This window comes from Dipteris shenzhenensis, chromosome 31 (genome assembly GCF_047967505.1).
Source record: "Dipteris shenzhenensis isolate YYH24624 ecotype China chromosome 31, Dip_SZ_1.0, whole genome shotgun sequence".
NCBI lineage: Eukaryota > Viridiplantae > Streptophyta > Polypodiopsida > Gleicheniales > Dipteridaceae > Dipteris > Dipteris shenzhenensis.
The window spans coordinates 15,901,861-15,926,177 of record NC_141626.1 but is presented as its reverse complement, the minus strand read 5'-3'; the positions used below and the strand labels follow the sequence as shown (position 1 = coordinate 15,926,177).

Below are 24,317 nucleotides of genomic sequence, written 5' to 3'. Positions count from 1 at the left end.
AGAAGGCTTTCAAGAATGAGCTTAAAGTAGAGGCCTAAATAGTTGTAGCTCGAATGAACTTTTTTTGTATAATACATCATGTGTAGAAGTGATGTGAGGGTGTAAGGAGGGCATCTTTGTTTTCCTTGCCAAGGAAATGCATGTTATTATGGTGGTTTCATAGAGCACATGATGAGGACAATGAAACTTGGAAGTTAACATGCATAGGGCATGATTACTAAATGCTTCGGCAAGATGTTACATCCTTGCTAGGACTTACTTGTGACTAGGTTTAAGGTTGCTTAAGTTGAAGATCTAGAAAAATTAGGAACCAAAGCTAAGTCTAGGCTAGCCCAATATTGGTATTGGTTGAGGGTAAGGGTTGATAGTCATCTAGGCTAGTCAATAGGTTTAAAGGACCAATGCACAATGAAGCTAGGGATTTGGATTAACCCTAGGTTGAGACGAGCCAATGGATGGGGTTCAAATCTTGTGGATAGACTCTGAAGAAGGCAAGGAAAATCTTGGTTTAAAGGTTTAAAGGATCAATGCACAGTGAAGCTATGGTAGGGATTTGGATTAACCCCAGATTGAGACGAGCCAATGGATGAGGTTTAAAAAGAAGGAAAGGAAAATATTTAAAAAGTATGCTTTTATGGAAAGGTAGGCCATTTAGGAGGGCATAACTCTATTATTAGGATTAGATACCAAAGATACTTGGAGCTAGGCTTATAAGCATAAGCCAAGGGCTTAGTATAAGGGGAACCTTGGGATTGATGTTTCATCCAAACATTCGAGTTGCTGGAAGGAATATATGGTATGTGACACATGATTATCAAGTGTACTAGCTTCCTTGGTTGTCTAGACCTTGGTATTGAACAAGGGGTTTAATTCTCAGAAGATGGGAACGTTGGAATGTGTGGGAGTATCACTATGGGACATTACTTCTAAACCCCAACCATATTGTTGAGAACTACTCGTGAAGCTCAGGGACCTAATCAAGCTTTGCAATAGCAAACAAGCCCTATAAATTAGAGCATAGAGCTTTGATGGCAAGTGTTGTAGGAGTAATTGGATTCTATGTGCACCTTATCATCTGAAGACTATGTGAAGAATTTGGGAGTAATTAGAAGATAATCACATGAGAGAGAGTTATATGAATTCCTATTTCTTCTTTGTAGATGAAGTCACTCGTGTACAAAAGTTGGCAATTTGGAGTTCACCAACTTGTTTTGAAGAATCATGAAAATTATAACCAACCAATGGGCTAGAAGATCGGAGGATGACAAGCTTTACTTGCAAACGACATCTAGACAAAGTTGGTAGCAATCTATGAAGGGAAGACATTGGTAACTATGTTCAGTCTATAGTGACTATTGAAAAATATGAGAATGGAAGCAGGTGAAACTATTAAAGAGCATTTGATTCAAACGTGCACTCTCAAAGATAATAGAGATTGGACCAACATAAAAAGATATGTATTTTGCATGTTTTGAGAAGTGTGACCCATTCATATAAGAATATCAAGGTAGAATCATTTCCATAGACAAGCATATAACACCAAAATGAACTTACTACAATTTTAGCTCAAGAAGAAGCCAAAAAAAAAAGGACTTGATTTTAGCAAGGTACCCATAGCCTTGATATTAATGATAAAATTTTGAAGGTACCAAAGGCAAATCTAATTCAAAATATCACGAGTAAAAATAAAAATCAATAGAAAGGAAAGGTGATATGTTACAAATGTGGAAAAGAAGGTCACATGGCAAGGCATTGCAAGTCGAAGCTAAAAGGGAATCATCAAGGCTTTATGTAGATATTCAATATGCATTGTTGCATCACAACTATAAAGGACAATGGTCTAGCTCTGGCAAGAGCAAGGCTTTGCAAGTGTATGCATCGCAACAAAGCTTCTTAGTGTTGACAACGGTTGTCAATCAATCTCATGCAAAGTAAATGGATGAACAAATAAGAGATCATACTATACAACTAAAGAATTATTATCAGTATACTTGGCTAACAAACAATCTGGGTGTATTGAGATTCAGGAGCAAATGAGAATCGAAAAGGATAGGTTCAAATCAAGGAAGCCATCAAATATACCCTAGAATATGTATCTTGTTGATGATAAATACTGATTGAAGGCATAGGAGATATTGTAGTGAAACTTATTGATGACGGATCATAGAGAGACTTTTTTTTGGGGGTGGGGGGAGGTGGGAAAGAGTGTTTCTATATTTAAGAGAATTTAGATGGTTCTCCCATAGATACAACTAGCCTTTACATCATATCTGTAAAACCTCATGAAGCTACTAAGCATCTAGTTTCCATAGATGCAACTACTCTTGCTAGCATGAGAGAAAATCATGTAGTCTTTGAGTGTGCAACTAATAGGAATCCAATACCGTGTATAGATTTTCTCCCAAAACACTAGCTTATATTTATAGGTATAGTAGAACCTCCCATTTTTCCCCTTGGCCATCTGTTCTATCACCCCCTTTAGTTCTTCAGTTTTGTGATATCTCTATCAAAATAAACCGAATCAAAATTTGACACTACTCTTGACTGTGACTAATTGCAATGTTCTACGGGACTCAATTTATTGGATGTAATGCACTCAGGTTCTCCTAGAATCTTCTGAAAGTGGTCCGCCACAACTTGAAGAATGGTGTCCTCGTTCGATACCACCAGACTGTCCACTCGTAGAAATTCAATACTCTCCTATGCATGTTTTTTCCTTAGCATCCTTCATTGGCTCTGTCACCCTTGCATGCACTCTCTCATATAGACACTTGCTTGTTGCTCTTCCACAATGGCTTCTCTTATGAGTTCCTCCCTTAGGCTCCTTAAGGAGATTTGGCCTTGCTTAGATGTATTTGCTGCACTTTCCCATATTTTTCCCTCTAGTTGTTTCCTCCTCTTGACTCTTGCTCGAGCTGCCCTTCTTTTTATGGCTTTGAGAAAGTTTTTTGTTATGTCTATTCGCCATTCCTCAAAGGATGCTTGCCAAATCCTTGCAATTTAGTCCCTAACATGTAGGAGCTGGAAGAAGAATGGATCTGCCTTGAGCGAATACTTCACCATCTTACCCTCTCCCTTATCCAGTTTATGGCCATGGCTGTGACTCTGCAAATGAGTGCTTTTTCATAGATTTGTTTGGAAGGTAAACTCTCTCTATCCTAGCCTTTCTGTGGTTGGCTCCGCACTGATTATTGGTCTAGGTAAAAGAGGTTCCCTCTGAGATGTCAATAAGTTCTAGCAAGTCCCTTACCTCCTACCATGCTATTGCTTCACTGCCCCGAATAACCATGCCTAATGGAAGATGCATTTTGTTCGCTTACTTGTTGTTTAGTTAAATGTCCAATTATTGATCTCATATGCTTACCTAGATGTCCAATTAGTAATCTCATATGTTTTAGCTTCTTAGACATCAATCACTTTTATCTTTCTTCTCTCCTTTTGGAGAAGGGTATGTATGCTACAAGACATTACTTGTAAAAATCTTCTAATATAAATACATTTATTCTAATACAAATACAATAAAACATTTATTTACCTTTAAAAATAATCTTAATATGATCAAAATCAAAAGGACCATAAATGGTTCCCTCTGTTGCTTGCCATCCACATATCCTTCACAAATTTCCCATTTATCTATCTTTGGTAAGCCATGAACTAGATTGTTCTTCTCCATGAACTTAATGATTGGAATGCAATATCCAGGACTTTCCTCTAGGGAGGGGAATTGGGATAGAGGAAAATGACTAAGGTCTGATGGAATGGTGTGATCGAGAGGAAGAACATGGTAATTTGAGAAAATTATGTTACAAGCAAGGATTTCAACAAACTCATTTTGGATATAAGCACGTTCAACAACTATATGTTTAATTAGCTGCTCCCAACACATGCACTCAAAGAAATTTACTACAAGAGGCATGGACATAAGTCAATCCAATGATGAGACATCTTCAAGTATTTGGTTTGACAATATATGCCCATTATTACAAGCATAAAAGAAGCATGTTTGAAGCCAAGGTTAAAAAATGCTAATTCCTTAGATACCCAAATAAGACAAAGATATACAATTGCAACTGTGAAGACGTGGGAGTGAGTTCGACTTTTCCCTCTACGTTCAGATGGAGTGACAAACAATGGAGAGACAAACAATGACTCGCCATAGTTTGGGGAGAGTTTCGATGACCTCGCTGACTGTCTGGAAGAGGAGGATAACTTTGTAGTTATCGCTACCTCTGGGGAGAACGAGGAAGATGACCCATACTTTCTGTTGCAGTGCACAAAACCTAAGCACAAGGTTGAGCTAGCATTTAAGGATAATTGGGGAACAACCTATGAGAAGTGGGATGTAGTAGTCGGAGCTTTTTGGTACTAAAAAACATCCAAGAGAGGCCGCAATTACGAACTGCTACATTAGAGTCCACAGACATTGTATACTCTCATCGAGTAAGAGCTATTACGTTCTAGATGCAACTTGCGCCACAACAAAAGAAGGGCAAGAGTGCCTTCAAATTGGATTTAGACACACATGATCACATCTTAGGGTGTCTTGAAGCAATGGACGAGGATAACTAAGATAGTAGTCTCATTGCAAGGAAACAATATTCCACTTATCCTAGAAAATGGAAAATGTATTTGAGACTACGCTTCTTTTAGTAAATCCCAAACTAACCATCGCACTTGTTTTTGCAAATCCCAAGCGATAAATCCCATGCTTGTTTTTAGTATATTCCAAATAACCACTGCGCTGGTTTTATTAAATTGTTTTTGTAAATCCCAAACGATAAATTCCATGCTTGCTTTTAGTATATCCCAAACAACCACCGCGCTGGTTTTATTAAATCCCATAACTTGTTTTTAGTATATCCCAAATAACCACCGCGTTGGTTTTATATTTCAAAGACCAAAAATATGTTTTGAAGTCAAAATATTAGATTCGAAGAAATGCAAAAGGAAAGCATATTATTTTATTCATTAGGATTGCATCAAATATTAGTAAAAGCCTTCTAGTGTCAATATGAATTGTAACGGTGTTTTCTCCCTTCATCTTGATGGTTTGATTTGTTGTGTTCATATGGTGCCAATACCATGGCCATTTAATGCCATTATTTACTTGAGGTTCGGAGGTATTTCAAGACAGATGGTTATAACTGGGATGACAAGTCCCATCTTTGTTAGCATTACCTCCTTAGAGGTAGTGCTATAGTAAACAAGTGAAAGTCTTTTGTGAATTTTCGTGTGGAACTTTTAAAAAAATAGTTAAGTTATGCATTTCAAATTGCCATTTATGCCAATGGGAGTCTAGCTTGGTGGTTGAAACAGGTGGGTGTGTGTGAGTCCTACCACCAACTAGGCCCAAAAAAAGCACCGCAAAAAATTACCATTTATGGAGATTATCCTCCAAAAATTGCCTTTTAATAGCTCCACTCCCTTTTAAAAACTGTTTACTTTCTCTTTTTATCGAAAAGTGCTTGCTTTTCCACTCTATTAGGAGGTAGTGCCCACACGCAATTGAGAACTCTTGTTTTAAGCAACCAAAATGCAAATTATACAGGGGACATGTCTCCTGCCGCTCTAGCCTTGCCATGGGAAGACGAACGGCCAAAGAGATGCAGCACCAAGTGTAGAACATCTAAGTATTGAAGTCAGTGCAAGCAAAAATTAGAAAAAAGTCACCACAAATGCAATAGATGGAGCAAGCGGAGCTTGCAACAAGAAACAAAGGTGCGGGCATCTGAAGGTGTTTACAGACTAGATGCGCTCCCATGGTGAAAGCTATGGATTGGAGGTGGGCAGTGTCCATGGTGCGCTAGTCTGTAAACAGGTTGAGTTCGCATTGAATGGTGCAACATGACACTAGGACATGGATTGCCAACAGCATAAAGTAAGGCCTATTTTTCTTGACACATCAAGCTTGCACATGAAGTATAGCTTTCTGATCGTTGTGTAGATTCTTAGCGAGTGGTTACAGCAGAGAAATGGCGTAGTGGAGGATCGACAGGTTTGGAAATATGATTTTTCTTATCTGCGCTGAAGGCTGTTTCATTCAAGTCTCCTCGCAACTAGCATAACCAGTCCCTAAATTGGGTTACAAACACGTACCCTCGAATATGCAAATTCGATGATGGTAGTGTAGCAGACATGGAGCACAATGACAATAGAATCTCTCCAGCACGTTCATACCCGGAAGGCACTTCAATTTTCTCAAAAGTTGCAACAAGGGGACCTAAAAACGTTCGTCAATAACGTGTTGTGTAGCTCAATCTCTAATGGGCTGATAACATTAAGTGAAGAGGGACGGCTTGGAGACGCACTGCAGGCTGCACACCTCAGGAATGAAGGAGGAATTTCTATTTCTAAGAATATTCTTTATGGTCTCTTGCGTGGCTGTATAGATAAGAAAGATCTTTCGTTAGGCAGACAAGTGACTACTCTGATCACAAGAAGTGGTTTGGAGTCAAATGCCTTTCTTGGGAGCCATCTGATCCGCATGTTTGCTGCATGTGGGAGTGTGTTGGAAGCTCACCAAGTCTTCAGCAGACTCTCCAACCCAGATGTGTTTGCATGGGGTGCAATTATCTCTGCGCATGTCAAGCTTGGACAAAGTGACGAAGCTCTTGCATTGTATTATAAAATGCGATCCTCGGATGTGAAATCAGATGGGCATGTTCTTGTAGCAGTTCTAAAAGCATGTGCTAGTGTAGAATCGCTTACAGATGGTAAGCTGATTCATGCTGATGTCATTAAAAGTGGCGACGAGTCAAATATTTTTGTCGGGAACATTCTCATTGACATGTATGCCAAGTGTGGAAGCCTTCAGGATGCACAGATGGTGTTTGACAATTCAAAAGAGCAAACTGTAGTGACATTGAGTGCAATGATAGCAGGATATGTCCAACATGGCTATCCTAAAAAGGCACTGCAACTCTTCCAGAAAATGCAACAAAAAGGCCTGAAAACAGACAATGGTGTGTTTGTCTCCATTCTGAAGGCATGCTCCAGCTTTATATGCCCAAATGAGGGCAAACTGATTCATGCCAAAATCATTGAAAGTGGCTGTGAGTCGGACATCCTTATTGAGAGCACGCTCATTGACATGTACTCGAAATGTAAGACCCTCAATGATGCAAGAAGGTTGTTTGATAAAATATCGAAGTGTGATCTGGTGACATGGAACACTATAATTGCAGGATATGCCCAAAACGGTGATGATCAGGAGGCTTTAAAGCTTTTCCAGCGCATGCAAGAGGAGGGTGTGGATCCAGATCAGGTAACATTTGTAGGAACTTTGAAAGCATGTTCCAGTGCAACAGCCTTAGACCAGGGCAAACTGATACATAAAAAAATCATTGATCAAGGGGTTGAATCAAGTCCAAATATTGGGAGCTGTCTCATGGACATGTACATTAAATGTGAGAGCATAGAGGACGCACGCATGGTGTTTGATAAATTGTCCAATCGTGATGTAGTAACGTGGAGTACAATGATTGCTGGACTCACTTATGCTGGGCATGCTCAGGAGGCTCTTCAACTTTTTCAGAATATGCAGCAAGAGCAAGTAAAGCCAAATACAGTCACTTTTGCTTGCATCCTCAAAGGTTGTTCCAGCATAGTAGCCCTAGATCAGGCCAAGTTGATTCATGATGACATTGTTCAAAGTGGCTTTGAGTTGGACATATTTGTGGCAACCGCTCTCATTGACATGTTTGTCAAATGTGGCAAGCTTGAGGAGGCAAGTGGCTTATTTGACAAATTGCCCAGGCGGGATGTAGTATTATGGAATTCAATAATTGCAGGATATGCTGACCATAGTAATTTTAAGCTAGCCTTGCAATATTTTGAGCACATGCAAAGAGAAGGCTTGACACCAAACGATGCCACTTTTGTTTCACTTCTATCTGCTTGCAGTCATTTAGGCCTAGTTGATGAAGGCTGTTTTTACTTGAAAACGTTAATAGAAGACCATGGTATTAAACCAACCCTTGATCATTACAATTGCATAGTTGACCTTCTTGGGCGGTCTGGACATTTGATAGAAGCAGAGGATGTATTGTTAATGATGCCATTTCAAGTCAATGCTGTGGGATGGACAACATTGCTTGGTCATTGCAAAACACATGGCAGTTTGGAACAAGGACAACGATGCTTTAATCATGTGGTTGCCATAGACCATGCTTATTCTGCTGCATGTGTTCTTATGTCTAACATGTATGCTCATGCTGACATGTGGGGGGATGCTAACAGATTAGAAGAGCTGAGAATATCTGAAAGTGCTTGGAAGAAGCCAGGGAGGGCCTTTGTTGAGATTGACAGCAATGTGTATGATTTTACCATTGGAGACAGCGGTCGTCCAGAAATTGATGATCTCTACACAAAGCTGTGCCGGTTACGTGCCCAAATGGAGGATCAAGGATATACTCCACGATTGGATTTGGTTTTACATTCAGCTAAAGATAATATAGTCTCACTGTGAGAACCTGACAAGAGCTTGTTGGCTTATTAGTACAACTGAATAAGAAAGACTGAGTGTTTGTGCAGCCTCCCACAAGGCACCTACAAAGACAGATACTAATAGCACAGATAACTTCAAGACTGGAATGCTCAAGCTACAATCCCCAGTGGGATATTTTTGCTATTGTCAGTTGCATTAATGCACATGAGACCCATGCATATTATGGGTCTAGATGTCACCCAACAGACAGCTGACTACTCAGTCTGAGAGTTCTGCCAATTTCAGAAGCCACAAGCAGGTTAGAATTTGTTAATCTAAATTTATTTATTAGGACATGCCCAGGCAATTCTTCTCCATGCTGTCGCATATTGTGACGGAGCTGGATAGAGCTCTGTGTAGTCATGCTTAAGTAATGAAGCCTGATGCATACCAGCAATGTATATTATTTATGGTCATGCACATATACTCATACGAGTAGATCTCCCTTAGTGGTTTGAGGTTTCTTTAAGAGAGATTCGGTTCGTGTTCTTGAGCTTTTACTAGGCTGAATTTATTCTGAAAATCTTAGCATGTGCTTTTGGAGGGTGTAGGAATATCTTCTTGTGCAAGTCAGACATGCTCATGGACTGGAAACATTGTCTTCTTGTAATGTCCTTGCTGCTGGAATCCGGATTTCTGGGGTGTACTTGAGGTACATCCAAAGATGTCCTTGCGAGAATAGTTGTGTGTACTAGCATGGCGTTGATGCTGTTGTTTTGTTGGCTTCTCAATGGTGACTACTTTGGGAAGATTGCATTGCCGCGACAGAGACCAGCACATAATGCAACCACATACAATGGCCTAACTAGTTACAGGACTTCTAATTACAAATATATGCTACATGCAAAGTAAAACCCAAGAGGTTTGAAAAACTGTAGGTGGGTTCTTATTCCTTTGTAGCGTGTCAATATAGTCGTTTGAGTATGCATCGACTAACTCTTTGGCTACCCAAGATGGGGAGATGGACTTATTAGCTAATCAGACATTCAATATGAATTTTCTCATTGTTTTAAGGGTGAGCTACCTTATGGGTAACCTCCTAGATGGGAATGCTCAATGTAAAATCGAACTTATTCCTTGGGCAAAACCTATAAATAGGCCTCCTCATAGGTTGAGTTTTATAGGAAAAGTTGAAAAATGGAGACAAGTGGAAGAACACCTCAACTTGGGGAAAATTCAACCTAGTTTCTCACCTTTTGCTTCTCCAATGATATAATAAAGGGGAAAGAGAGGGTTCTTTTCGTCTTTGCATTGATTACCAAGAGTAAATAATGTAAGCATATTTATTCATGGCTAGCATGGACGATGTGTTAGATGTATTACATGGGGCCATAATATTTAGTAAGATTGATCTTGAAGGGTGGTCACTATTAGATTAAAATTCAAGTTGAGAGGCAGCTTTTAGAGGTTTTGGTAATGCTGTTGAGTATGTTTGTTATGTTGATTAATGATATACTAGACCCATATATTGGGAAGTTTGTAGTCTATTTTTTGGTTCCTAAGACTGTGATAGCTTTACAATCGTTATTAGGATTGTTTAGTTTTATCGAAAATGTATAGAAGGATATTCTGATATTATATCACCATCCGATTGAGTTAAATACATTTTATTTGGAGAAAGAATCAACAAAAAAGCTCGAGTGCAATAAAGAAAGCGGTTTTGGATGGCCTTGTATTAAAGATTATTGACCTTTAAAGCCGTATTTTCTAGAAATGGATGGGAGTGGTCGTGCAGTATGAAGATGATTACCAAAAAGTGAGTGGACTACAAAGAGTTAGACCCATTGAACGAGGTCTTAATGTTAACAAAGATATTTGGTTTTATCAAACCACGACACCACCCTCTTGAAATAGTGAATACATACCCAATCTATATTTGGCAAAACTGATGCCATTCACCCTCCAATAGTCTATTATGTAGTATTAAAACGAGTAAAAAAGGATGCAAAACAGATGCTCTTCATTCTGGAGAGGTGGAGACCCGTTGAATAAAGGCTTAATCTTAACAATGATATTTAGTTTTACCAAACCACAACACGAGCCGAGTGAAATAGTGAATACATATCCAATCCATAATTGGTAAAACTAAAGCTATTCAACCTCCAGCAATCTACAATGTAATTAAAAGAAGAGCAAAGAAGGATCCAAAACAGATGCTCTTCGTGATGGAGAGGTAAACCATTGATATCCTATGTAGAGACAAGAAGGAACACTGCCTGTAATTATTTTTTTTGCAAACCAAAATTATCTTGTTCTCTGACATCAATTAAAAAAAGGTGAGTTGGGAATAGATCCATAGATAGACTTATTTGGCATGATGGACTTGGCTGAAGAGACAATCTTTTATGTAAATGCTACTAATTGATTCTTTTGCCATGGAGAGGTTTCCTTATCCTTGGTCCTTTCACTCCTATACTTGTAATACACCAAAATTTGTTAAATGCTACTAATTGATTCTTTTGCCATGGAGAGGTTTCCTTATCCTTGGTCCTTTCACTCCTATACTTGTAATACACTAAAATTCGTATATTAAGTTCATCATGAATATATGAGTATTTTGATCTCAAACTTGGCGTATATATTCTTAAATTTTTTATCTTTACGATGATAAAAGTTACTGTAAAAATGAATTTTCTGCAACTCACATATCTTGGCTTGCCATTATCTAGAGCTTGTTCCTATGAAGGCTTGCCCCATTTCAATGATGTGACTCATGTTTATTTTTATATAAGTTTATAATTTTATGATAATTGCTTTGTTGAAGAGCAATACCATTCCGTTTTTTTGTCTGCCAATTTTGGTTGAGTATGATTTCAATTGGATTCTCGTTGCACTTATAAACCGCATGCACATGATTTTAGGATTAAATTTGTAAGACGTGAGCGCGTGCAAGCGCACACGCACGCGCGTGCACACGCACACATACATGCATGCACGCACACACAGATGCATGAGCATATGCACACACGACCTACAATGAGCATCTATCCAAAAGAAAATAAACCTTATACAAGGTGAGAGCTAGAAGTATATCCTCATCTTCTCCATGTATTATGCTACCCAGACACTAACCTATGTAATATACTACTTCAATACATGAGATTCGCATACTCACTACCCTGAAACTTCCCATTTAGTTCAAGGTCTCATGTCTATGATGTATGGGAACCTTTTATAAAGTGAGAGTTAGGACTAGATCCTCATCCTTTTCATGTATCATCTTATCCACACACTGACCTAAGTGATATACTACATCAATACATTCCTCACTAACACTTCCCATTTAGTTGAAGGTATGACATATAGATTCTCTTTGGAAACTTTATCCCTGGCAATGCCTTAAAGAATACATCTACCAACTAATCTCTAGAGAAATGGGGGATATGCCGATTTTCTCCCTTCTTGAATTGATGCCAATTAGATTGATATGAAATATGAATTTGTATTACTTTCCATGATCTTTTGGGCTCTTTCCTAAAGCCATTATGCTTGTACTATCACAAGCTATCATATTAGATCCCCCTCGGAGCCTTATTAGTTTTATCATTTTGCATCCACGTGTTATACTAATATTGTCAACAAAGCAATCGTGTCCTAGTTCTTACTTCTCCATGATATAAAATGTTGATTGAGAAGAACATATAACTACTTGTTGACTTCACTCTTTGTCCCCATATAAATGTTGCATGAAAAAATCCAATAAGTTTGTGGTTTTTAAACTATATCTTTATGGTATTTGATGCTCCATGGCACCTTAGTCACTCCTATGAAACCTTATTCATGATCTAGCCTCTCGGAAGTAGAGACCTAAGCCTATAATTATGCATAGAGAGCTATGTAACTTTGTATCCTTAAAATGAATCAAAGGACTTTTAAGTTTACAATTGATATCATCATTAATACTAGGTAGGAAATGCAAGTGGAACATCAAACATGTGTTACTAGGGGTTGAAAATTTGAAGATAGCACTTGACAGCCAATAAAATAGAATGAGGGAATTATATGGATTAATAGAAAATTAAAATGGATATTACACATAGGTTATTCATGTATCATCTTATCCACACACTGACGTAAGTGATATACTACATCAATACATTCCTCACTAACACTTCACATTTAGTTGAAGGTATGACATATAGATTCTCTTTGGAAACTTTATCCCTGGCAATGCCTTAAAGAATACATCTACCAACTAATCTCTAGAGAAATGGGGGATATGCCGATTTTCTCCCTTCTTGAATTGACGCCAATTAGATTGATATGAAATATGAATTTGTATTACTTTCCACGATCTTTTGGGCTCTTTCCTAAAGCCATTATGCTTGTACTATCACAAGCTATCATATTAGATCCCCCTCGGAGCCCTATTAGTTTTATCATTTTGCATCCACGTGTTATACTAATATTGTCAACAAAGCAATCGTGTCCTAGTTCTTACTTCTCCATGATATAAAATGTTGATTGAGAAGAACATATAACTAGTTGTTGACTTCACTCTTTGTCCCCACATAAATGTTGCATGAAAAAATCCAATAAGTTTGTGGTTTTTAAACTATATCTTTATGGTATTTGATGCTCCATGGCACCTTTAGTCACTCCTATGAAACCTTATTCATGATCTAGCCTCTCGGAAGTAGAGACCTGAGCCTATAATTATGCATAGAGAGCTATGTAAGTTTGTATCCTTAAAATGAATAAAAGGACTTTTAAGTTTACAATTGATATCATCATTAATACTAGGTAGGAAATGCAAGTGGAACATCAAACTTGTGTTACTACGGGTTGAAAATTTGAAGATGGCACTTGACAGCCAATAAAATAGAGTGAGGGAATTATATGGATTAATAGAAAATTTCCTTGGATATTACACATAGGTTATTGGATATTTCCTTGGATATTACACATATCCATAGGTTATTGGTTGACTAGGTCTAAAGGGAGGCATGCCATAATGAGCATAGGTAGGTGGGATAAAAAAATTGGTCAGATAAAAGGCAAGACATAGAATGGTACCCTAAAGAAAATGTTCAGAAGTAATGATCAACAAGTAAATCATAGATGTCTTTGGTCTCATACGACACATTTAGATATAGAGAGACTAACACATGTCTTCCTAGGAAATTCCCCATGTACTATTAACAAGTATTTGCAAATGATGAAAATTACTTTATGAGCAATGAAATTTCAAGGAACAACTTTGAACCACAAACATGAATGGAAGTCTCTATAATGGTCTCATGTGTATCTAAATACTTTATAATCCATCAATCATACCTACTCAATTTCTCAACGAGAGATTGTATTAACTCCATGTGCAGGAAGAATTCATAAGGCCTTTCCTATGGATGACTAGTCAGATCAACTAACTCTTTGCTAAACGAATGGCCGTAATTCCAACGTCTAGCAATCTATAAGATTTGTTTAAACATTAACACACATTATTTTATGGCTTTAGGGATATCTTCAAAATTGTCACCACGTAGGATGAATCTGTTTTTATTGTCTTAGTAATGTGGCTATCATGATTGAAGATGAGTTCATTAGCCAACGGAAGAAGATGAAGATGGAAGTCATAGTGGCTTCTATTCAAGAGAATGAAGAGAACATCAGAAGAAGTCAGTTGACATGTGGAACCCCCATTCTGAAATTTCTTGGGACTAGCATAACATGCTACTTTCTGCAGTCTTTGACCATGTGACCTGTCTTGCTATAGTAGTGGCAAATACCCTTCAACTTCGTCTTCTTAATATCCTTCTTCTTCTTACCACCCTTTCCTTTGGTGGTGGTGAATGCTGCATCCCTTCCACCATCATGGGTCCTCAACCGCTTCTCCCCCTCTAGAAGCATGGCATTAAACTCTCCAAAAGTGAGGACTCGGGTTCTCACCTGTGTTTTACATGCTGTAACCACTGCACCTTATTGACTTGTTTGTAATTGGAGCAAAGTTTCAAAGTAATAGGTACCTTGTTCGTATGGAGATCATTTTTGTATTGTATTTGACTTGATAAATCCAGTAACATCTAACAGCACTCGGGGAAAGGCAAAAAATGTATACATTTAGAGCTCGAATACTCCTCCTGGTTACTGTCGCCATCTAATTGCAAAGATTCGTGATCCGCTTGATGACAGTCTTGACTGCTTCTCCTTCTAACAACTTTTCTGCTGCAAGCTGATTCTTTGGGTGATCCCCATCTCATCTAAGTGACCTTTCAATATGTGGATGTATGATAAATCAACATCAGTTACAGTGACAACAATAGGACAGAGTGCATTTGCGTTACACATCAGCTCTAAGTGCATACATCAGGAGATATCATGTATTGCTAGATCGTTTGCCTGCCGATCTCGCTCATAGGATCCCTAGTTGATGGCTTCATCCCTGCCTGATCGAATTGCAGCCAAGGATTCCCGCATTACAATTACAAAGGTCTCGATCGAGCTCGCAGCGATGGATTTCTTGTTAATGAGGGGTTTGATGTTGCTCGTAGAGGGCTCTCACCATCTCAGCCACGCTATCTCCCCATCTGTAGTAAGTTCTTCGGACGGCGTGCCTGTGAATGCGCTCACATCCATGGTTTCTTGGGGCTCGCCCAGATTCAGCCATGTGCAATCTACGAATGTGCTTCGCCAGGCTTGCTCCGTAGCGCTTTCGTCGCCGCAGTTCATGAGTAGCTCCTCCAAGCTTTGGTAGCCCGCTTCCGAACTGAACGTTGAGACATCGCAGGATGCAGGCCTGAGGGCAGAAGTACTCCGGCCGTTCATCAAACTCTGCAATAGGAACCACATTACAAAATAAGATGAATTATAACAACAACGGATACAATTCAGCAAGAGAAAGATTGGGGTTTGAGATGAATTATAACAGCAACGGGTATAATTCAGCGAGAAAAGATTTTGGGTTCAAGGGAAGCACCTCATATGCGAGATTGATATGTTTAAACCATTGCTCGCTGCACCCGTCTTTACAGACGTCCGGATGAAATTGTCTCGCAAGACGACGGTAAGCGCGCTTGATTTCGGGCTTGGAAGCCCCATGAGGGACGCCCAAAGTAGCGTGATGATCGACGAAAACGGAAGCATGAGAGGCATGAGCTCTGATGGGCGAGGCGCGTGGAGGGCATCTACAGGATCTCGGGAAGGAGAGGTGGGCGTCCGTGTCTGGGCTCCAAGATCGTAGACGTGGGGAATTGAACAAAGGAGAGGCTCTAACGACGTGAGCCATGGGCTCTCGGGCTCTCTTCTCTCTGTACCTCGCTCGCTCGCTCGCTCGATCGATCGATTCAGTCTTGCTTGCTTGCTCCCCTTCAGTACTAGAGTCCTGAGAGCCTTCGAGGTACTCTAGCTCGCTCGCTCGATGGATGGATGGATGGATCGATCGATCGATTACGTCTTGCTTGCTTGCTCCCCCTCAGACTAGAGTCTTGAGAGCCTTCGTGGGACTCAAGCTCGCTTACACTCGCTAGATCGATTGATCGAGTAGTAAGTCAGTTAGTCGCCTTCGTGGGATAACGCTAGCTCGCAGCTGGCTCGAAGATCGATCGATAGATGAAGTCTTGCTTGGTTGTATAATAAGGGGAGAGCTGATCGATCAATGGTGCGTGCTGTTACGTGCTTGTATAAAGGTGAGGGATCTTGTGCGGGAGAGAGTTCAAGCAGAGGTTGGGTGACAGGCGAGTTCAGGTGACCATTATATGAGACTTTGAAAAGAGTGCTTTTTTTTTTTCCCGAAAAGCTGCCATTATATTAAATTGGAAGAAAAGAAAAAGATTACAGCGCTGCCTGGAAGCAGAGTCAACAACCCCAACATGCTGGGCAGATTACCAAAGCAAAGTCCCATTCAAAAGGGAGGTGCAAGTGTCTCTCATCTAAAGAGGATTTTGCTAGCACAATCTACAGCAAAGAGTTCTTGAGACTTGCATCTTTCACTCACTCATCGATTTAGGAGAGCTTCTTGTCAAGAAAATAAGATGACTCCCCGAGTCTTACCCCCCCCCCCCCCCCCACACACACACACATTGTGTGTGTGCACGCACGCACTCGCACCTGCATGGGTGCTATGCATGTGCACACATGCATGGTCCTAGAAATTCACTCCTAGAGAGTTGGAGTTGGTGTTTCAAAAAAGCACATCATTTAATAAGTCTCACGAGTACATAAAGTACTTGCCACTCTTTACAACCTAGAAAACATAACCAAATTCCATTTAAACCATTATTCACAAGGAATAAATTGCATGGACAACGAGAAGCAAAAAGAGAGAAAAAAGCTTACAAACAAGTAGTTCTACAGTCAACAAACATTGATTAATTCGCCACTTTAAACCCATGTTAAGGTTGCATAGTATAGTGTTAGGCTAACCAACTATCCCATGATGAGGGAAAACAAACAATTGTTACCAAAAGTAAAATTTGGGAAAGTCACAAATGTGAATTGTGTTTCCCCTAGATCTATAAAGATTGGTACAAAAGATAGTGGTGAGAGATCAAAATCACAATAGAATTATTATTGTCTCTACAAAGCTGGTAAGAGAAGTGAAAAAGAGACCTAGTCCTTTCCATGATTCAAAATTTTCACCTTGTAATTGCTTGCAAAATATTTAATTGTCCTCTGACAACTCTTTTAAGTGAGTCATGATTGCTTAGAAAATCTATAACACAGTAAATGTGATTGTTATAATGTGAAAGGCAAGCAAGTAAATGTGGTAGTTATAATGTGAAAGGAAAGCATTAGTAGTGTTTATACTGGTTGAATGACAAAAATTTGTGTTATAATAGGAGGTTTAGTACTGCTATGCATATCATTTCCCTTGCATTCATTGCCCTTGACTTAGTGAGACATTTATCATTGCCATTTTTATACTATTACAAGGGGATATTGAAATTTATCATATTTAGTACTTTACCAAAACTCAACTCATGCAACCCTTGGGTACCAAATGAAGAGACAAAAGAAAAAGGATCATGAACATGAGTTCACATGAGTTGAAATATATTCAAGATAGTTTAAATATATAAATCTTGCCCAAACCTTGCTCTAAAATGAGCTCTAACATGTACTAAATGTGTACTCCATGAGAAGCCAAGAGACAAGGTTGGATGGCTAGAAAACTCCTCAACAAGCCATCCATACCTTTACTAAAGTAATCAAACAAATTTCCAAGCTCATATACTTGTGCTTGTCTATTGCTAAAACCCATGCAAATATGCTCCTTAAGTTGCTTCAAAGTGACCTCTACATGCTACTTGCTGTCGACTAGAAAAGATGCTCTAAGATTACCCAAAGTTGATGATCATATGCTTCCTACAAGTCTATGATAGGTTAGCACACTTGCCACCTCCAAATGCCTAGAGATTCATCTTTTGGATCAATCCACATTTGTTGCCATACATTCTTGCCTCCAACCTTCAAACTCAACAAAGAAACCTGTCAATGAACATTTCCATAAAACTTATGTGCAGTTCACTTCTCACTATTACCATGCACAAGTTGCCATAAGAAAATCGCAACTCACCTGCAAAGTCATATCGCTCAATAGTTGGGACTAGTTCCTAGCTTCACCAATCCGAAGGGACTAAATACGGTAGAAAAAAGCCATTTAAATGGGCCTTTAGAGCATCTAAAGTCATTCCAAAGCTTTCTTTCTTCATAAATTGGAAACACCATTGTATCCCAAGTATCTATAAGAAGAAATACAGTGTCTCAGACCTAGTGTGATTGTTCTCTTTGGACTATTAGGAATGATATAAACCTTGCAACCAATACTTATGCACGGTGTCTATTCCTCAAGCAAACCCTTTGCAAAACAATGGTTTCAATAAGAAGGATCAAGAGAAGCTTCCTCTTAACTCCACCATCCAAAATTTTGCAATCTAGTTGATCACTTCATTGTGCTAAACTTGGCAACCAGGAATCCGAGAGATGATTGGTCAAGAAAATCTCATCTGCAAAGGTATGCATGGTGAGTCAAAGGTAGCAAAATGCTCATGGTTGGTGAGGAAATAAGGGAAAATTGCAAAGATGGGAGGATGCCTAAGAATCAGCTAGAGCTCTTCACACTAAGCTTGAACACCACAAGCCTCTTGCATCAAGTAGTAGCTTACATGGCTTAATTGTCTTGAAAGAATTCCACAATGGGTCCTCTTAGGATGCCACCTTCTTCGACTTCTAAACTTATCACTGTGTAGATACTTTGTCGACTTATTACAAACTTCCCCACACACCACTGAGAGTGCTCTCAACGGAAGCAAGAACGGAAGAGGGAGAGAGAGAGACAGAGAGCCACACAAGTTTTGGTGGGTGCAGAACCCTAATCTTCTTTTTCATTCATTTATATATGCATTTGAGTATTGTACATAACCCGGGTAAAGGCACAGGGACCTTTAACCCCTACAACCTCCCACTTAAAGGACAATGTGCCTTTAAGGGAGAACAACCAGTGAGCATACTATCCAATGCCCATCAATACATGACAATACTCAAACCGTTGACTAGGTAGACTCTTCGTCAGCATATCTGTAGGGTTATCATCTGTATGAACCTTGACAAGCTCTATGTGCTTGTCCTCAAGTACCTCCCTGATGAAATGGTACCTGACCTCAATGTGTTTAGTCTTTGCATGAAAGACCGGATTCTGTGCTAGCTGAATAGCACTCATGGAATCACTATGCAACGTCGGTACACCTGTATAAATCCCCAAATCTCCCACTAGCCGATCAAGCCATATAGCCTCCTTGCAACCCTCTGTGGCTGCAACATACTCAGCCTCTGTGGTAGACAAAGCAACACACTTCTGTGCACGAGACATCCACGACACTGCACCACCTGCAAAGGTGAACACATAACCAGAAGTGGATCTCCTACTATCCACATGCCCTGCATAGTCTGAATCTGTGTACCCTACCCAAGTACACGCATGTCTCCTTTACCAAAGCAGATGCACATCTCCTTGGTACCCTTCATGTACCTCATGATGCACTTAACTACCTCCCAATGCCTCTTTCCTGGATTAACCATATACCGGCTAAGAACTCCCACTGCAAATGCAATGTCTGGTCTGGTAGCTATCATAGCATACATAAGACTCCCAACCGCTGATGCATAAGGAACCTTGGCCATCATGGCCCTTTGCTCATTTGATTTGGGACTATCTGTATGGCTCAGTTTCACATATGGAGGCAATGGAGTACTCACTACGTTCCCCCCCTCCATATTGAAACACTGCAATACTTTTGTAACATACTCCTTTTGTGAAAGCCAAAGGAGTTTCCTACTCCGATCATGCGTGATGCGCATACCAAGAATATGACCTGAGACAGAGAGCCACACAAGTTTTGGTGGGTGCATAACCCTAATCTTCTTTTTCATTCATTTATATATGCATTTGAGTATTGTACATAACCGGGGTAAAGGCACAGGGACCTTTAACCCCCACAACCACCTCCAACCCCACCACAACCACATCCCATACCACTATGTTACTAGCCTATAATAAGGCACAAACTATAAAGGTCGTCATCAATATTAACATTTCACAACACAATAGTAGCACTATATAGATCCAGAAAAATCCCACAAATTGGGCAATGCAATAGCATCAAAGATTATGCACATGCTAAAGCCAATCCAAGAAATAGATGAGTCCTATCAATTATAATCCGACCACCCTTTAGCTTCTTGCCCATCTTATATTGTTTGCATACCTCTTCTATAGGTAGCTTGATCGTTTGCTTCTTGCTAGGTTTTACAATCATATCCTTGATAGGAGTCTCCACACCCTTAAATTCAATGTCATTGGGCCTATTGTTGCTATTGAGGCCACCTTATGGTAGAGGAATGTTCTAGAGAGAGATGTACCTACTGCTCAAATAGGTGAGAAAGTTTCTCTGGATGAATACATGATCTCATCATATACTTATGCTTTGGACAGATTTTGTAAAAATTTCAGTGACACTAGAGGGGGCCTTACTTGAACAATGTTTCTTTAACATTACCAAGCCTTTCCACCATGACCTTGCTCTTGGATCTATCTTACATGAAACTAGTGAGATTTTGACAAGATTTTACATAAAAATGGGGTGAGAAATGCATTAGCATGGGATTGCCCCACATGACATTCTGGCAATCATGTCCCGTCCTAGTTGAAGCTACAATTCTTGTGGCATGTTAGTAAACATGTGGTAGTCTCCCAAACCCGAAATACCATGGGCCATTGACGAAGATCTAGACCCAAATACAACTGATTGTGCAGTTTTTGAGCAAAAACCCACAAGCAAAAAAGTTTGAGCGATAATTTTTGACACCAACCATGCTAGTACATTTCTCAAAGGAATATATCATTCTTTCTTGATTTCTCATTTGTGAAATTATATACTTATTTATTTATAATTATACCCTCATTTTAGAGAACACCATCTATATATGAACAAATAGTGAACACTTTAGAAATCTTATAAATCCCTCGCTACTACCATTCTCCTTTTGAGGAGTATGGTAATTCAAAGGATTTATAAGAGCTTCCCTTAGCTTTAGCAATCCCATATTTGAAGTATTGCTTTCTTGTAACAATGTATACCATATTCCTTAGATGAGTAGGAAAGAGATATTGAAAACCTCATACCTGAAGCCATTATAATCTATCATAACTTCCTCTCTACTAGGAGGGATTGTGAAAACATTCCCAATTCTTCAAACCTAGGTACTTTTAAGGAAATGTGAGCCTTGTTGAACCCCTCCTGTCCATATTATGAATTAGGGAGAGGTTGTAACTCTCATATACATCGTGAAATTACCATTTTATCTCTTCTATTCGTCTTGAAATTATATTTTCAAGTCCATCATTGGATAGATGATGAAATTTTGAACATTTTTTCTTTTTATAGTTCCTCAATCCGAGCTAAGGTGCAAAAGTTATGAGCCCTTCTTTGTAGGCCCTCCATGGGTATTTCGCCAGCAAAGTATGGTTGGGCAAGCTCTTCAAACCATATTCCTCTAGTGGAATACCCTTTGAGGGTCTATAAAAATGGGTTGTCACTTTTTTTTAGCTCAGCCTGAGGAGCTATGAAGATGATATTTGCTCATAATTTCATGAGTATCTATCGAATGCTGAAAGGGGAAAAAAAAGATATTTGAAAGTCATAAAATAAATCAATATTGCATGTGTACTTACATATTCCTTGAAAACAATCAGAGTTGGTGCTCCCCAAAAATGAGTTTAGACTATATATTTGGACCCCTCCCACCTTTTGCCCACTCCTCGCTCTGGGATTTTTGCTCAAAAAATGGAAACCGCACCTTCCTATGTAGCCCTTTAGTGACCCATAGCCTTGAGTTGGTGTTAGCTACTACATTCATCTATCTATTTGCTAGTGTTACCTATAGGTGACAGATATATACATAGGCAGCAAATAGGGATTAGTGGAAAAAATAGATCAATTTAGAACTAGCAACTAATGAATACAATTTCCTCTATGTAATGTTCACGGTGCCTATTAGTAAAATTTAACCCTGCTTCCTATGTAGCCCTTTGGCGACCCAATCATAGCCTTGAGTTGGTGTTAGCTACTACATTCATCTATCTATTTGCTAGTGTTACCTATTGGTGACAGATGTGTACATAGGCAGCAAATAGGGATTAGCGGAAAAAACAGATCATTTTAGAACTAGCAACTAATGAATACAATTTCCTCTATGTAATGTTCACGGTGCCTATTAGTAAAATTTAACCTACTTTTGTATAAATTGCAAATCTCAATTGTTTCATACACAAAGCTTGAGGGCTTGGTCTGAGGCATGGTGCTTGGTTCCTACACTTACAACACAATGGCCTAAGGAGCACCATGAATTGGAACTGTGTCCAAAATCTCTACAAATATGAGCTATCGATCCTTATTTTGAGATGCATGCTATGATGCAATCTTTCTTTTTGAATGTACCCCTCATGTTTTATGCAAGGCAACTGTCTTTTTTGTGCATGTCTTGTATCATGATCACACACACACACACACACACACACACACACACACACACACACACACTTACACCCAAAAAAATGTAATTAATTTATTCTTTAGTTAGTTTCTTTTACTCCTTCTTTAAATGCAACTTTAGTTATTGGTACATTTCCTTTAAAACTAAGTTAATGCATTATACTTTTATATGCTAGAATCTGGAGGGATGTTCTTGTTCCTCGGTAAAGCGATAACAAGTCAAGGGAAACATGCATTACTTGTCTACCACCCCAATTAAGTTATACTATTCTAAGAGATGGTTTATTTGGATGGTGGTAGGTAAGTGGACCCTAACCTTGGAGCTTGGACTACCTGACGGATTCGACACTTATTTACTCATTTTTTGTATGGACTCTCACGTTTTTTCTCCTTTTCTTTTTTAATTAGACACACATTCCCACCCTAATCCTCCCTCACTTGGGATATGTTTTCCCTTTTTTTTTCTCCCCTCTCTAAAGCATATGAGATTTTCCCCCCTCTCTAAAAACTTTATTACGGCCCTTACTACTCATTCTATCCCCCTCCCTTTGTATTTAACCCCTCTACTCTGTCTATACTTATTACCTCCCCTTAATTTTTATGTATCTTCTTTTCTTTCATTTTTTTCATCTCTCCTTTATGTCCTTATCCCACTTTAACCCCTTTTCCATTTTATCTTAAACCTTTTTTACATCTTTCCTTGTAAACTTTCTTTTCTTCTCCTTAAAATCTTTTTATTTCCCTCTCCACACTTGCATGCGCGCACACACACACACACACACACACACACACACACACGTGCATGCATGCATGCATGCACATGATCATGTTTGTGCACGGGCACATGCACACACATGCAAGCATGTATGCACATGATCGTGTTTGTGCACGGGCACATGCACATGATCATGTTTGTGCACGGACATGCGCACATGTGCACGTGCATTCACACACACACACACACACACACACCCAAAAAAAATGCATGCACACATGCAAGCGCACACACATGCATGCACATGCACATGTATACACACATTTTTTTAATGGTATGAAAAGTACTATTCCATTAAAAAGGAATGTACATTCGTAGCGGCCTCACAAGGTAGAAACTAATATTTGAGAACTAGAAATAGTGATGTAAAAGAAATGTACATTTATAGCTGCCTCACAAGGGAGCAACTACTACTTGTTGAGAACCAGAAACAGTGATACAATACTTACAGCTGGGCTAGAGCAAGATCACCAAGAAAGTGCGCATCTTGGAGAGATTGATGCAAATAATGAAAGAAAGCATAAATGGGCATTAAGGAATGCCCATACACTTGAATGCTACAGGCATGATATAAGGACCACAAAGCCCTTATAAAATAACTGATCATAAAAAGGTCTGGATGCATTTCTCCCAAACAACTAGAAATGCCTACCAAAGGAAATCTTGGAAAATGAGCATGAAGAAATGCAACCAACCTAGAAAAGAATATCACTAGCAGTAGGATACATCCATAGAAGATGCAACACACTCTCCCTTGGATGTGAACATGTATGACAAGCCAAGGAAGGAAAATGCCTAGCAGCTACAACAGAGCCCACTGGTAATGCACTTGTGAAACAACACCACAGGAACACCGATTGCTTGAGAGGAATTGTTCCATATGCATTGAAAGACAAGTCTTCCATCAAGCAAGAGACTTTTCCAGATGCCAAAAATGATTATCATACTCTTGAATCTACAGTACTAGAAGTAATAAACCATAAGCTTTCTTGGTTAAAGGATCCACAAAGGAGAATGAGGTCTAACCTTCCAATCCAATAGAGGAACTATAGAAAACAGGAAGGTATAG

The 24,317-nt window shown here is 39.2% G+C and overlaps 2 protein-coding genes across 3 annotated transcripts; one reads left to right on the top strand and one right to left on the bottom strand.

Annotated features, from left to right (window-relative positions):
* Positions 1-5,868: 5,868 nt before the first annotated feature.
* On the top strand, positions 5,869-8,789 carry LOC147881098 (pentatricopeptide repeat-containing protein At2g33680-like). The gene has a single exon (XM_087369980.1). The coding sequence runs from the start codon at positions 6,146-6,148 to the stop codon at positions 8,465-8,467; it is 2,322 nt and encodes a 773-aa protein (XP_087226106.1). The 5' UTR covers positions 5,869-6,145; the 3' UTR covers positions 8,468-8,789.
* Positions 8,790-14,076: 5,287 nt separating this feature from the next.
* Positions 14,077-16,109, bottom strand: LOC147881097 (uncharacterized). 2 transcript variants are annotated; one of them, XM_087370120.1, is made up of 3 exons: positions 15,903-16,109; positions 15,402-15,798; positions 14,077-15,256 (listed from the first exon to the last, which is right to left on the bottom strand). In XM_087370120.1, the coding sequence occupies exons 2-3, from the start codon at positions 15,708-15,710 to the stop codon at positions 14,984-14,986; spliced, it is 582 nt and encodes a 193-aa protein (XP_087226246.1). In that variant the 5' UTR covers positions 15,711-15,798; positions 15,903-16,109; the 3' UTR covers positions 14,077-14,983. The 2 variants fall into 2 exon arrangements, with proteins under 2 accessions (XP_087226246.1, XP_087226248.1); XM_087370122.1 differs by lacking the exon at positions 15,903-16,109 and having other exon boundaries at positions 15,402-15,816.
* Between the last annotated feature and the right edge of the window lie 8,208 nt (positions 16,110-24,317).

Bases quoted from the DNA above. Each gene is read 5' to 3' on its own strand.
- LOC147881098 (XM_087369980.1), top strand. From the start codon at position 6,146: ATGACAATAGAATCTCTCCAGCACGTTCATACCCGGAAGGCACTTCAA.
- LOC147881097 (XM_087370120.1), bottom strand. From the start codon at position 15,710: ATGGCTCACGTCGTTAGAGCCTCTCCTTTGTTCAATTCCCCACGTCTA. The intron at 15,257-15,401 runs GTGCTTCCCTTG...TTCCTATTGCAG, and splicing joins ATATCAATCTCGCATATGAG to AGTTTGATGAACGGCCGGAG.